Raw genomic sequence first — 14,259 nt, 5'->3', positions numbered from 1 at the left:
AACCTAGTGGGCGAAAGTGGAAAAATATTGGGCTTCTATTTTTAGGGTGTGAATTTTGTACCCTAAGAACCCAACAACAAAAAGGGAAGAAAACCAAGTACACCTCCATCTTCCATTAACATGAGCAGCTGCATTTTTGAAAAAGAGGAGTAATTGCAGAAGGAAGTACAACAGAAGAAAGAAGAGAGTGGGACCAAGCTTTTGTGTTTGAATTTTCTTTTACCCTCTCTTAATATTGTTCTTATGCTTTGCCTTTTCTTAGTGTTTGTACTTAGAAATTAAAAGAAACTTGTTGAACTAAAAAAAGAGGCAGCAGCCATGGTTGAACCATTTCGAATTTGGATGCTATTTTTTGATTTGAATATGAACTAAACTATTAAGGCTTGAGTGGCTATGGACTCCTATGTTGGGTATGGTTAATTTTAGAGCTTATTTTAGTACTTTTACCTTTGTTCATTCAAGTGAAGTCTCATTTTTATTTGATTGTTGTTTTTTGGCCATTAATAACAATTTGCTAAGCTAGATCTTATTTCAGAAGGGCTAGATCTAGTAGTTAAACTTGAATGGAGCAAGAGAAATCCTAGATTTAGATTTTTTCTTTGTAAGTGTAATAGGAATATTTCATTTACCTTGCATAACTTAAGAATTGAGGCATAATGAATGCTCTCTAATCTGGTTTGATATAGGAATACATGAATCTAGATGGTAGAACTTAAATTGTGAGTTTTGGAAAATTCTCATAAACACATAAAAATTTTGTTATCACTGGCAGGAATGCTGAGGTAATGCTATAACATCTGGAAAAAACTAGCATAGGAGGAATTAGCTATTCAAGCCACTTTTTTACCATATTATATTTTTTTTTCCTTTTTGAAAGTATTTTTCTAGCAACAATAGCATTAATTTTAGCAAGTTTAATTACTTTCATTTTAATTTTGAATCATTGCTCACTCATTTTCATGTTATTTCTTTTTTTACTTTAAGATGTAATTAGTTGGTTTTACAACATATTTTTATTTGCAATCCCTATGGACAGTGGCGAAGCTAGAAAAAAAAGTCAGGAAGGGCGATATACATTTAAATTATATATTAAACTATAATATAAAATAAGTTATTGCATATAAATCAAATACATCATCCATTAAAAATATCTTACAATTACAAAGGCATACGACGAGTTTTCATTGTTTGAAATCGTTGCATAATAGTCTCATCATCAATGCCATCAAAAATTGATTTTTCAATATAAACAACTAAACAATCATTCATCCATTGATCTCCTATCTTATTGCGTAAACGGGTTTTCACAATTTTCATTGCAGAAAATGCTCTTTCGACAGTAGCAGTAGCAACAGGTTAAAGTAATGTCAATGTTAACAATCGATAAACTAATGGATAGATCAAATGTTTTTTTTTTGTTTGAACCATCTTTCATGCAAGCTCACCAATTCCTTTCAACTCTTTGAAATTTGTACTTATGCGCATATCAACAATGTAAGATTCCAATTGGTCATCGAGTTCCATCAACTCTATTCCAGAAAAATCTTTAGGATAAAACTCAGCCAAATTAACCAATTTTTGCTTGTCAAAAGTAGAGAACAATTCACATGGAGATAAACACGCCACACACAAGAGCAACTCAATATTGACCTCATTAAAACGATCATTGAGCTCTTGAAGTTGCTGATCAATGACGGAGTAAAACAAATCAACTTGAAAATAATGCAAGTTTGTCATTTCATGAGCTTTGCGACGTGATTTACCTCGAGCTTTAAAGATCCCGTCCATTTTAGGAACTTCCACTTCATGTTTCTCACAAAACAAAGAAATCTGAACTAAAAATTAATCCCATCCACTATCTCTCATCATCTGCAATCATGTTTTACATACTTTTACTAGTGTCATGGCATTTACAATATGTTGATCATTTCGTTGTAGTGCCTTTGACAACTCATTGGTAATTCCCAAAATAGTTTTCATCAAATGTAAGTTAAACACAAATTCAAATGATTGCATGAAACCCAATAAATTTTCTGCTTCACCTTTTTGATCAGAATTGGATCCATCATCAACAATGATTTCAAGAAGTTCAATTATAGAAGAAAACATTTTCATCACACTTATCAACGTATCGTAATGTGAGCCCCATCGTGTATCTCCAACACGTTTAAGAGAAATAGGTTGATTTAAGCCCCGACCATGTAAAGTCTTATCATTTTGGAGTGAGTTGAGAATCAAGGTAGCTTGCTTATCTTGAAGGATATCACAACGTTTGGCAGATGCTCCCACAATATTCACAACAATAGCAACCAAGGTGAAGAAAGATGCAATTTTACTATGCTTTTTTGCTACTGCTACAAGGGCTAATTAAAGTTGATGGGCAAAACAATGAATGTAAAAAGCACTTGAACTGTCCTTCAATATTAGAGTTTTGAGGCCACTGAACTCTCCTTGCATATTACTAGCCTCGTCATATCCTTGTCCTCGTAGTCTAGACAAACTCAATCCATGTCTAGAAAATACTTTGTCAATCATTTCTTTAAGTGAAAGACTCGTAGTACTAGTAACATGTTCCACCCCAATTAAACGTTCAATCACTAGACCATTTTTATCAACATAGCGTAGTACAACAGCCATTTGCTCCTTCATTGACACATCGCGAGATTCGTCAATAAGAACAGAAAAATATTTGTAACGTCCCCGCTTCAAGCCTCCATTGGGTCCTTACACCCACAGAATGAATGGCTCTTATACACGAGTACGCCACTCTGGTTGCTTCCTGGATTGATGACTGGCCTTACAGACCAACACGAGTGTTTCCAGCGTGCTTTGTCCTCACTCACACGCTTCCTGGGAAAACTTCCCAGGAGGTCACCCATCCTGAAATTGCTCCCAGGTCAAGCACGCTTAACTGTGGAGTTCTTTCGTGATGGGCTACCGAAAAACAAGATGCACCTTGTTGATATAGGTAGTACCAATCAATCCATTTAAGCTCTCTTCAACTGTATAGTCCCATACCTACACAGTCTCAGAATCATCCCACTTGACCATCCCCAGGCGGTGTGAGATTGTACAGCTTACCCGGTATTTCCCCTTACGGATCACGGGACTACTGACTGTCACAATCACCCCCCTTACGGGGTCCGACGTCCTCGTCGACCACACTTCCGGATGGGTCAAGGCTCTGATACCATTTGTAACGTCCCCGCTTCAAGCCTCCATTGGGTCCTTACACCCACAGAATGAATGGCTCTTATACACGAGTACGCCACTCTGGTTGCTTCTTGGATTGATGACTGGCCCTACAGAACAACACGAGTGTTTCCAGCGTGCTTTGTCCTCACTCGCACGCTTCCTGGGAAAACTTCCCAGGAGGTCACCCATCCTGAAATTGCTCCCAGGTCAAGCACGCTTAACTGTGGAGTTCTTTCGTGATGGGCTACCGAAAAACAAGATGCACTATTTAAATAATTTATTATACTGTTATTTATGGAATTCAGAAATGCATGGTTATGTTATTCAGTAGTTTTCATATTTTGCATTTCCAGTGCCCGGTATTTTGGAACTCGGCGTTTGGCTCAGTAGAAATCACAACACTTAGTATGTTAGTAGTTTGGGGACGGGTTTTAGACATTGGGAATGTCGGGAATGGCCGGGAATTTAGAATTTCCCAAAAATACCCCTCTAGTATGATTTATGTGATTTTATGGTGGAGGGGCAAAATGGTCTTTTTACCCCATTAGTGTTTTGTCTTATGTGAGTTTATTATTTGTAAAATAAATATTTATTTGAGTGTTATTTGGCTGAAATGGGTTTATGCTAGGTGTCATTATTCATTTGTCATTTTACAAAAAATCATAAGTTAGAAAAGTTAGAAATTTTTCAAAGAAAAGCTTTCAAAAACCTCTCTCTTTTCCTTCTCATTTTCGGCTGGGTGCATGTGGTTCAAAGGCTGGGTTTTTCATCAAAATTCAAGCTAGATTCATCAAAACTTTGGAACTCTTGTTTGTGGTAGGTGTTTCTTATTTTTTCCTCCTTTATTTTCTTGAAGAAAATGGTGAAAAGTTGAGTAAATGCATGCTTTTTGTGGCTGTTGATATTGCTGTGTTTGATTGTTGATTTATGAGGTTTAAATCATGTTTAATAGATGTTAATTGAGCTATTTTGAAGCATGTTAGTTAGGTTGTTTAAAGCTTTAAGTTTCTATGCAAAAGTTATGATTTTTGAAGAAATGTTGTGTAATCTGTTACTATGCTGTTGCTGTTGTTCTTGCTTGTTTTCAGAAGCTTATTCATGCTTATTTAAGTAGAATTAACCAGGTTTTATTGCATGTTTGTGGGAATTGCTCAAGTTTGAGTTTAGAACTCAAAGCTTGAGCTTTAATGGCAAGTTGTGTATCTGTGAATTCTGGGTTAGTTTGATGCCTTAGATTTGTTCTTTGGGGTATTTAGAGCAGGTCTGGAAGGTTTGGAACAAATTGGGTTTGATTTGGTTGAGTTAGGAATTTTTGAAAAATTCCTGCGAGGAACCGGAATTCCGGTTGTACAACCGGAATTCCGGATGAGGGTTCAGTAATTCCCAGAACCGGAATTCCGGTTGGGCAACCGGTCTGCCGGTTGGGGAATTTTCAGAACCTGTGTTTTTCCTCGTTTTTATGTTTTAAGGGGTATTGCCATGCTTTTTATCGATAGGGAAACTTTTAGTTCCTAGTTTAAGTCCCCGGGAAGTGATTTAGCGTGTCACTTATAGCGTTGTGATTTTTATGGTTTAGGAGCCAGTAATCCGCCACTCAGCTTCAGTTCCAGTCAGGTTGACCGGCACACCTGAAATCGGAATCCAGGTAAGATTAGTATAACAGTATGCATATATAGATTACATGTTTAGCGTGCATGTAGGAAGCCTGTTAGATTACATTAGTTATGTATATAGGCTTCGAACCATCCAACCCTGTCACGTCGGTACAGGCTGGAGTATGACCAAGAATGAGTATGGCCGGTTCGGCCGTCAGTGACATTTGGTTGGTGGTTCCGTGCTATTGACCTATCCGTCGGTACGAGTGGAGTATGACCGGACGGCCGAAGTATGGCCAGTTCAGCCGATCAGGAGGATACTTGTCAATAGTACCGTCCCTGTGAACGTTCAAAACTCAGTACCATGTTGGACATGGCAGTAGTGGCTCAGTACCATGTTGGACATGGCAGTAGCGGGACTCAGTATCGTGTTGGACACGGCAGTTAGAATTATGTATGAGTATTATTATGCTTTTCTTACTGAGTCTGTCGACTCACAGTTTACGTTTATGTGTAGGTAAAGGCAAGGCTATAGCTGATGGACCGTGAGCGAGCTTATGAGATTGTACATGTCGGGGCGATTAGGCCTGGAGCGTACGATTCTCGGGACAGCAAGGCTGAATTTTTGTAACTGGTCGTTAGACGACCTTTATTTTATGTAATAGTTAAACAGTTAAAACTTTTGTAAATAATTTTATAATCGGGATCCCGAGTCTTTTGTAATATTGTTTTATAAGTTTAATTAAAAAGCAAAATTTTAATTAATCACGTTTTTCCATAAACCTCGTTGATTAGCAACGAGCTGCACAGTACGTTTAAAAATCACGTAATACGCCTAAGGTAGTTAGGGTGTTACAATTTGGTATCAGAGCCGCCAGGTTGTCTTCCGAAGATCGTCACGACATGTACAATCATCATCAGCAGTTAGCTCGTTTCACGGTTCAGTAAGCCTTTATTGCTTTAGTAGTTTATTTTATTCAGTTCTGAAAAAGAAAAGCCTGTTAGGAAGCATGTTAGTAGCCTGATAGTAGAATAGGCGCATGTTTCGTTTTTAATTTCCAAATTAAGCGGCATTAGTAAGCTCTCCTTGAATACGACCTGATATGCCAAATCTTGGTTTCGCAGGCGGTTCTAATCAGATGGACGCCAGGCGGACCATCAGGAGTCAGGGCAACTCAGTGGGGTCGAATCAAGGTCAGGGAGCTCAGTTTCCCCCACCTGCTAGGGGCCTAGGTAGAGGTCCCCGAGGCAGGGCTCGTGGTCGGGGTGATGAGAACCCACCACAGGCTGCCCAGGCTCCCCCAGCCGATCAGGGAGCTCAGAACTGGGAGTTACGGTTTGCGGAGATGCAATTCCGAATAGAAGAACAAGACCTCGAGATTCAGAGGTTGAGACAGCAGGGTGCTCCTGCAGTTCCAGTGCCCGTAGTTCCAGTGGCACCTGCCCCTGCTGCCCAGGCCGAGATAGTGGTGGCGGCCCATAGATTGGAACCTCTGTATGAGCGGTTCCGGAAGCAAGCACCTCCGGTTTTCCTGGGAGGTCCGGATGTAATGAAAGCCGAGCAATGGCTGACGGTGATCACCAAGATTCTGAATTTCATGGGTGTCACCGGTAACGACAGAGTGGTGTGCGCCACGTTTCAGTTCAAGGAGGACGCGTTGGTATGGTGGGACATGGTGTCTCAGATCCATGACGTCACCACCATGACCTGGGAAAGGTTCCAGGAACTCTTCAATGCAAAGTATTACAACGAGGCGGTCAGAAGCGCCAAGAGGAAAGAGTTCGCTCACCTGACCCAGCGTGAGAACATGAGCGTCACTGAGTATACTACTCAGTTTGATCGGTTGGCGAGGTTAGCCTCGGGAATTGTGCCGACCGACTTCAGCAAGAAGGAGAAGTATCTGGACGGGTTGAATGCCAGGATTAGGCATGACTTGATGATCACCACCGACGACAGCACCACCTATGCTCAGATGGTGGAGAAGGCACTGCGAGCTGAGGGCGCAGTGGGGTGTATGTCAGAATCAGCCAGTACTCCGGTTAGTGGCGGGGCTCCTACCCCTCCTGCATCAGGCTATAGCAGGGGGAGTAGTGGTTCGGCCATTGATCAGAGGAAGAGAGCACCCACTGCTTCCGGTGGCTCGAGTCAGAACAAGAGGTTCCGGGGGAACCAGAACAGAGGGAGTCGTCCTGGTGGTACTGAGACCCGATTCTCCTATCCCGAGTGCCCTAGCTGCAAGAGGCATCATCGGGGCGAGTGCAAAGGTCAGGGATGCTTTCATTGTGGCATGCCCGGACACTTCAAGAGGGATTGTCCCCAGCTCCGACCAGAGGCACCGAGAGCTCCCGCGATACCCACTCCAGCCAGGGTATTCGCTATCACGCAGGGTGATGCAGATGCCAGCCCATCAGTTGTCACAGGTCAGCTTTTTATTAACAACTCGCTATATTCAGTGCTGTTTGATTCTGGGGCTACACATTCCTATGTGGCGGCCAGAGTCTTTAGTAAATTGGGTAGACCCTATGATAGATATGAATCAGGGTTTGGAACCCTGTTACCTGGCGGAGAATTGGTTATCTCCAATAGGTGGATTAGGTCTATGCCGATCAGGATAGATGGTAGAGAGTTACGCGCTGATCTGATAGAGATGAGCTTAGTCGAATTCGATATTATTTTAGGAATGGATTTCCTATCTAAATATTCGGCGAACATTGATTGTAAAAGGAAGATGGTGGTCTTCCAACCGGAAAGTGAAGGATCGTTTGTATTTGTGGGTTCAGTTCAGGGATCTCGGATCCCGGTGATCTCGGCTATGTCAGCGAGAGAATTGTTGCACGGCGGTTGCTTAGGGTTTCTGGACGTGGTGGTGGACACCACTCGGCCAGATACCATTCGGCCAGAGGACATCAGGGTGGTTCGGGAATTTTTGGATGTTTTTCCCGAAGAACTTCCAGGGTTACCACCTCAACGGGAGATTGATTTCGTGATTGACTTGGCACCAGGGGTGGAACCGGTTTCCAAAGCCCCGTATAGGATGGCTCCAGCTGAACTTAAGGAATTAAAGATTCAGCTTCAAGGGTTGCTTGACATAGGGTTCATTCGGCCCAGTGTGTCACCCTGGGGAGCCCCGGTTTTGTTCGTCAAGAAGAAGGATGGATCTATGAGGATGTGCATCGACTACAGGGAACTGAACAAGCTGACGGTGAAGAATAAATATCCATTACCTAGGATCGATGACTTGTTCGATCAGCTTCAGGGGAAGACGGTCTTCTCTAAGATTGATCTCCGCTCGGGTTATCATCAGTTGAGAATCCGAGAGGAGGACATTCCAAAGACGGCTTTCCGCACTAGGTATGGACACTATGAGTTTCTGGTTATGTCATTCGGACTAACCAATACTCCTGCAGCATTCATGGACCTGATGAATAGAGTATTCAAGGATTTCCTCGATATCTGTGTGATTGTATTTATCGACGACATCCTCGTGTACTCTCAATCAGAAGAGGAGCATGAGTTACATCTTCAGATGGTACTGCAACGGCTTCGAGAACATAGGCTTTATGCCAAGTTCAAGAAATGTGAGTTCTGGCTATCTCAGGTGTCCTTCCTAGGGCACATTGTGAGCAAAGATGGGATCAAGGTGGATCCCGGGAAGATTGAATCCGTCAGGGATTGGCCGAGACCGAAGACAGTGACAGAGATCAGAAGCTTCTTGGGTTTAGCTGGGTACTACCGTAGGTTCGTCGAAGGGTTCTCTAAAATTTCAATGCCCCTAATCGAACTTACAAAGAAGAATCAGCGGTTTATCTGGTCAGATAAATGTGAAGCTAGTTTTCAGGAGCTGAAACAGAGGTTGATTACCGCTCCGGTGCTAGCTTTGCCTTCGGACAAGGAGAAGTTCGTAGTCTACTGTGACGCATCCAAACAGGGTTTGGGGTGTGTATTGATGCAAGCCGATCGGGTTATCGCTTATGCCTCCCGTTAGTTAAAGGATTATGAACAGCGATACCCGACTCATGATTTAGAATTGGCCGCGGTGGTTTTTGCACTGAAGATTTGGCGGCATTATCTTTACGGGGAGAAATGTGAGATCTATACCGACCATAAAAGTCTCAAGTATTTCTTTACTCAGAAGGATTTGAATATGAGACAAAGGCGTTGGTTGGAATTAGTGAAGGATTACGGTTGCGAGATCCTCTATCATCCCGGAAAAGCCAATGTAGTGGCTGATGCCCTGAGCAGAAAGGGTCCCGGGCAATTAGCTTGTATGGTTCAGATCTCACCTCAGCTAGCAGAGGATATGGTTAGATCCAGCATTGAGTTTGTGGTAGGTCAGCTTCACAACTTAACGCTGCAATCTGATCTGTTGGAAAGAATAAAAGTCGCTCAGATGACAGATCCGGAGTTAGTGAAAATCCGAGATGAGGTGTTGGCTGGTCAAGCCAAGGACTTTTCAGTGTCAGATAGTGGGATGCTTTTGTATAAAGCTAGTGTTTGTGTTCCGAACAGTGTGGAACTTAGAAATGAGATCTTTCAGGAGGCTCATTCTACCCCATATTCTCTACATCCTGGCACCACTAAGATGTACCAAGATTTGAAACCGTACTTCTGGTGGAGCGGTATGAAGAAGAATTTGGTAGAATTCGTATCGAGATGCCTCACTTGTCAGCAGATTAAGGCTGAACATCAGAGACCAGCAGGGTTGTTGCAGCCTCTAACCCTACCAGAATGGAAATGGGAGGATATTACGATGGATTTTGTGGTCGGGTTACCTAGGACCACGGGTTTATTTGATTCCATCTGGGTAGTGGTGGACCGATTTACAAAATCTGCTCATTTTCTGCCGGTTAGAACAACATTTTCAGTGGATCAGTTGGCAGAACTGTACGTCAGAGAGATAGTAAGACTTCACGGGGTACCGAAGTCTATAGTTTCGGACAGGGATCCGAAGTTCACCTCCAAATTTTGGCAAAGTTTGCAACGGGCAATGGGTACAAAGCTAAAATTCAGTACAGCATTCCATCCTCAGACAGATGGTCAGTCCGAAAGGACAATTCAGATATTGGAGGACATGTTGAGAGCCTGTGTTATGGACTTTGGAGGCTCATGGAATAAATATCTACCGTTGATAGAATTTGCGTACAACAACAGTTATCAGAGTACAATAGGGATGGCTCCCTATGAACTGTTATACGGTAGGAAATGTAGATCCCCTATCCACTGGGATGAGACAGGGGAGAGGAAATACCTAGGTCCTGAGTCAGTTCAGCGGACCAATGAGGCGATAGAGAAGATAAAAGCTAGAATGCTTGCCTCACAGAGCAGACAAAAGAGTTACGCAGATCCGAAACGCAGAGATGTTGAGTTCCAAGTAGGGGAACATGTGTTTTTACGGGTATCTCCGATGAAGGGGATTAAACGTTTCGGGAAAAGAGGCAAGTTATGCCCTAGATTTACAGGACCTTTCGAGATTCTCGAGAAGATAGGTCAAGTGGCATATCGGTTAGCATTGCCTCCAGCCTTATCAGCAGTTCACAACGTATTCCATGTCTCGATGTTGAGAAAATACGTTTCAGACCCCTCTCATATACTCAGTTATGAGAGCCTTCAACTACAGCCAGACATGACTTATGAGGAACAGCCAGTGCAGATCCTGGATAGAAAGGATAAAGTCCTTCGGAATAAGACCATAGCATTGGTCAAGGTTCTCTGGAGAAACAGTAAGGTGGAAGAAGCCACCTGGGAGCTAGAGTCAGATTTGAGAGCTCAATATCCAGAGTTATTCAGGTTAGATTTCGGGGACGAAATCCTTTTAAGGGGGGGATAGTTGTAAAGCCCGCTTAGTTAATTTAGAAATTATCAGTTAATTATGATTAATTATGAAATTATTTATAGCTATTTAATAATTTCATAATTAATCATAATTAACTGATAATTTCCAAATTAACTAAGCGGGCTTTACAATATTTATCTCCAATATCTTTCATAATGACATTAACTGTTTCAGAAGCAACAACTCTAGCAATATCTTTTTGAATGTCAGAAGATGTCAATTTCAAACTTCTAGGGGCATTCTTCAATGCAACAACTTTGATATCATCATTGTGATCAACTAGAAAATGCAAAAGTTCCAAAAAGTTACCTCGATTATTTGAATCCTCAGATTCATCATGTCCACGGAATGCAAGCCCTTGTCGTAGTAAATATTTAACACAATCAATTGATGACTTCAAACAAGTTCGATATTCCATTTGAACTTCTCTGGAGTGTTTAGATAGTATTGTTTCAATATGCTTATTTTGGTTCATTAAAGCTTCACAACTCCTCTGAGCTTCATTATGGCTACTATTAGGGCCTCCGACATGTTTTCCCACTCTTGACCTTTCTTTCCAATATGAAAACCCCATTTTTACAAAACACTCACCACCTGTTTGGTCTCCATTATTTAATTCAAAAAGATAGCAATACAAGCAAAATAGAGCATCCTTTTCTATGCTATATTCCAACCAAGTAGGAAAATCGGCAAACCGGGATTTATGAAATTTTCTTCTTTGATTTGCGATCATTTTATCTGGAAATTCAATTATGGGTTGATAAGGACCTCTTTGTAGATATGCTCTCCGAATTTGGTCTCTAACATTAGGATCATATTCTAAAATTGGAGTTCGTAGCCCAGGATCTGAAGGAAGCTCTGCAAGATTAATCTCTACCTTTTTTAATTTTGAACTTTCAATATTCGAATCTGTAGAAGATGGCGAATCTCTTTTTCTACCATAGTACCTCTCCATAACTATTTGTGTCTATTCATTATTAATTTATAAAATATTAATTAGAAAGATACATCAATATATAAAGATAAATTTAACAAAAAATTAATAAAAACTTGTTAATATAAAAATGATAATGTGTATAATGTTTATATACATGATTCGTATTTAATGAAAATTACATTGTTTTATTTCATACAAAGTATTTTATGTTCTATTAAATTATCTTTTATGTTTTATTGAATTACTTAAAGGTTTTAATTAAACAATGGGAGATATCTTTTTACTCATTTGAGCTTGGACATCTTTATTATTTTCCCCACTAATGCTAATAGAATTTGTATGATAGTGACAACAATTTATACATAATAAGGACATTATTGTAAGTTTTACAATCAATTTCTCTATATTTTAGTCTAACAATATCAATAATATAATATAAAAGATTCTTAAAAATAATTACTAAAAAAAAACATGATAGATTAATAATAACAAAAAATGAGTCATTAAAAAAATAAAAAATAAAAAAAATAATATAAATAAATATAAATTACCTGGTAGTGAAATATATTTTCTTGAACATCAACTATTCATCAATTCACTTCTTCCCTTAACAAGGGGTCCCTAAAAATTCATATTGATAATATTATATAATCAAGAAGATATTAAACAATAAAAAATTAAAAAGAAAGTAAAAATAATAATAAAAAATAAATATCAATTATAAAATATGCAAAGGAAATACAATATAATAAATTAACAAAATACCTTGATGGTTGATATGATATTGATATTTGAAAGATGTTTTTTGTTCTTGAGAATCAAGCTATCAACTACCAATTTTTCTTCTACTAGTATCAAGAAAAAAATAATTTTGAATCTTAACTTTTCTAAATTACCGTAGTATTGAGTGATTTGCAATGAAGTATTTATATAAGGTGTCTTAGTGAATAGTGAGTTGAGATTTGAAAGGTTTTTGTTTTCTTCCCATTTGTTGTTGAAATGAAAAGTCTTTTGTATTATATTATGTGTGCTGTCTTAGTGAATAGTGAATAATGAGTTATGTACAACTCTTTTAGTGTACCAATAAAAGATGATTGGACTAACATTTATTATACATAAAATATAATATTTATATTATGGAGATTGAAATACTACGGCTATTTTTGGACACATACATATATAAAGAGATATATATATATATATAAAAGAAGTTTAAAAGGTGATAGGTGATAGATTTAGTTTATATATGCATAATAAAAATTTTGAAATTTTAGTAACTTGAGCAGGGGCAATAGCCCCACCTTATCCACACCTACCTTCGTCTATGTCTGTGGAGATGATCTTACTTATCATTTTATTACTTGTGTGACTACGTATACTTGCGTACATAATTTTCAACAATAGCACCACATGCTCAACCACCTAGAGGGCATAGGCGACATGCCACAGCTCGCGAAGATCACGCCCTTCAAAGGCCAACACATTGTGGGCAAAAGCAAAGGACGCCCGCGAGGCGCCAACCTGCCCAAGAAAATAGTTATGTGTCCAAATCAGACACTTCTTTGACGCCACATTCCGAGCCATATTCCAAGCGACGCCCATACTCTCCTCATCATCCACAACAACAAAGAATAGAGAGCTTTGCCGAGGATAGTGGTCGATCTAATTCTAAAAGCTGTTCCATTAGGGTTCACAATAATGCACCCCGCAATTATTAATGTCGCCACAGCAACCGTCCCCCAAGAGACGCAAGAAGGCCCGATTTGTGAGAACACCTCTATCAAAGACAACCTAATTTCAGGGAACATTTGAATAGAAGACATAACTAAATTCCACCAGTGGTAAATAATAACTATAATATCAATGGGGTACATGAAAACAACCTCCCCAAGCTGGCCATGGTGAGGAAGGACAAATTAATAATCCTAGGCTTAATGCTTTGGAACAAATGATATAACAATTAATGGTGACCAACAACCAAAATGCCATTGGGTATGATTTGGATGAGGAGTCGGAGCCTTACTCTCCTAGAATATTGGTTTTACCATATCTGCAAGGGTTTAAGATGTTGACCACAACCAAGTACGATGGGAGTACAAATCTCGAAGTACACATAAGTGACTTCAGAACACTTATGCGTGCCCACCAAGTAGTTGATGACTTGAGATGTGTGTTATTTCTTGTAGCACTTACTGGAGCTGCCAAAACTTGGTTCAAGAAATTTAAGAGGCACTCTATTACCTCATGGGACCAACTCTCACGTGACTTCAAGAAGGAATTCTACACCCCCAAAGTCAAAAAATTAGAATGTTCCTCCCTTGCCAATGTGAAGCAACAACCGGGTGAGAGCTTAAAAGCCTACATCAACTGTTTTAATGTTGAAGCCACGAAGGCTAGAGACGTTAATGATAGTGGAGGACTTATGGCGCTGGGGGCAGGAATTGCTAATGGGTCCCAATTTTGGGATAGGTTGCAAGAAAAGGGAGCACACACCATAGATGAGTTCATGAAAAGACCTCAAAAATACATTAATAGGGAAGAGGCAAGGTTGGCTAATAACCTCCCTCTTTAATCTGGAGCAATAGAAGCTACTCCCACTTCAACAAACAACAACCCCTCTAGTGCAAATACTTCCAACAAAAGGAAAAATGACCATGGTGGGGACCACAACAATACTAAGAAAGGGAGGGCTAACTAC

At 40.0% G+C, this 14,259-nt stretch overlaps 1 protein-coding gene across 1 annotated transcript; it reads right to left on the bottom strand.

The window, feature by feature from the left end:
- Window positions 1-1,431: 1,431 nt before the first annotated feature.
- On the bottom strand, window positions 1,432-11,579 carry LOC115723760 (uncharacterized). Its single transcript, XM_061104721.1, has 4 exons — window positions 10,785-11,579; window positions 2,406-2,643; window positions 1,891-2,363; window positions 1,432-1,683 (listed from the first exon to the last, which is right to left on the bottom strand). Exons 1-4 carry the CDS (start codon window positions 11,577-11,579, stop codon window positions 1,432-1,434), a joined length of 1,758 nt encoding a protein of 585 aa, XP_060960704.1.
- Between the last annotated feature and the right edge of the window lie 2,680 nt (window positions 11,580-14,259).

This window comes from Cannabis sativa, chromosome 9 (genome assembly GCF_029168945.1).
Source record: "Cannabis sativa cultivar Pink pepper isolate KNU-18-1 chromosome 9, ASM2916894v1, whole genome shotgun sequence".
Classification (NCBI taxonomy): Eukaryota; Viridiplantae; Streptophyta; class Magnoliopsida; order Rosales; family Cannabaceae; genus Cannabis; species Cannabis sativa.
The sequence above is the reverse complement of the archived record's forward strand: the minus strand, read 5'-3'. Positions and strand labels throughout refer to the sequence as shown.

Excerpts from the sequence above, each read along its gene's own strand:
- LOC115723760 (XM_061104721.1), bottom strand. The coding sequence starts at position 11,579 with ATGGAGAGGTACTATGGTAGAAAAAGAGATTCGCCATCTTCTACAGAT. Across the intron at positions 2,364-2,405 it reads AATATTGAAGGACAGTTCAA|CCCTTGTAGCAGTAGCAAAA; the intron begins GTGCTTTTTACA and ends AACTTTAATTAG. Across the intron at positions 1,684-1,890 it reads ATGCCATGACACTAGTAAAA|CAACTTCAAGAGCTCAATGA; the intron begins GTATGTAAAACA and ends GTCATTGATCAG.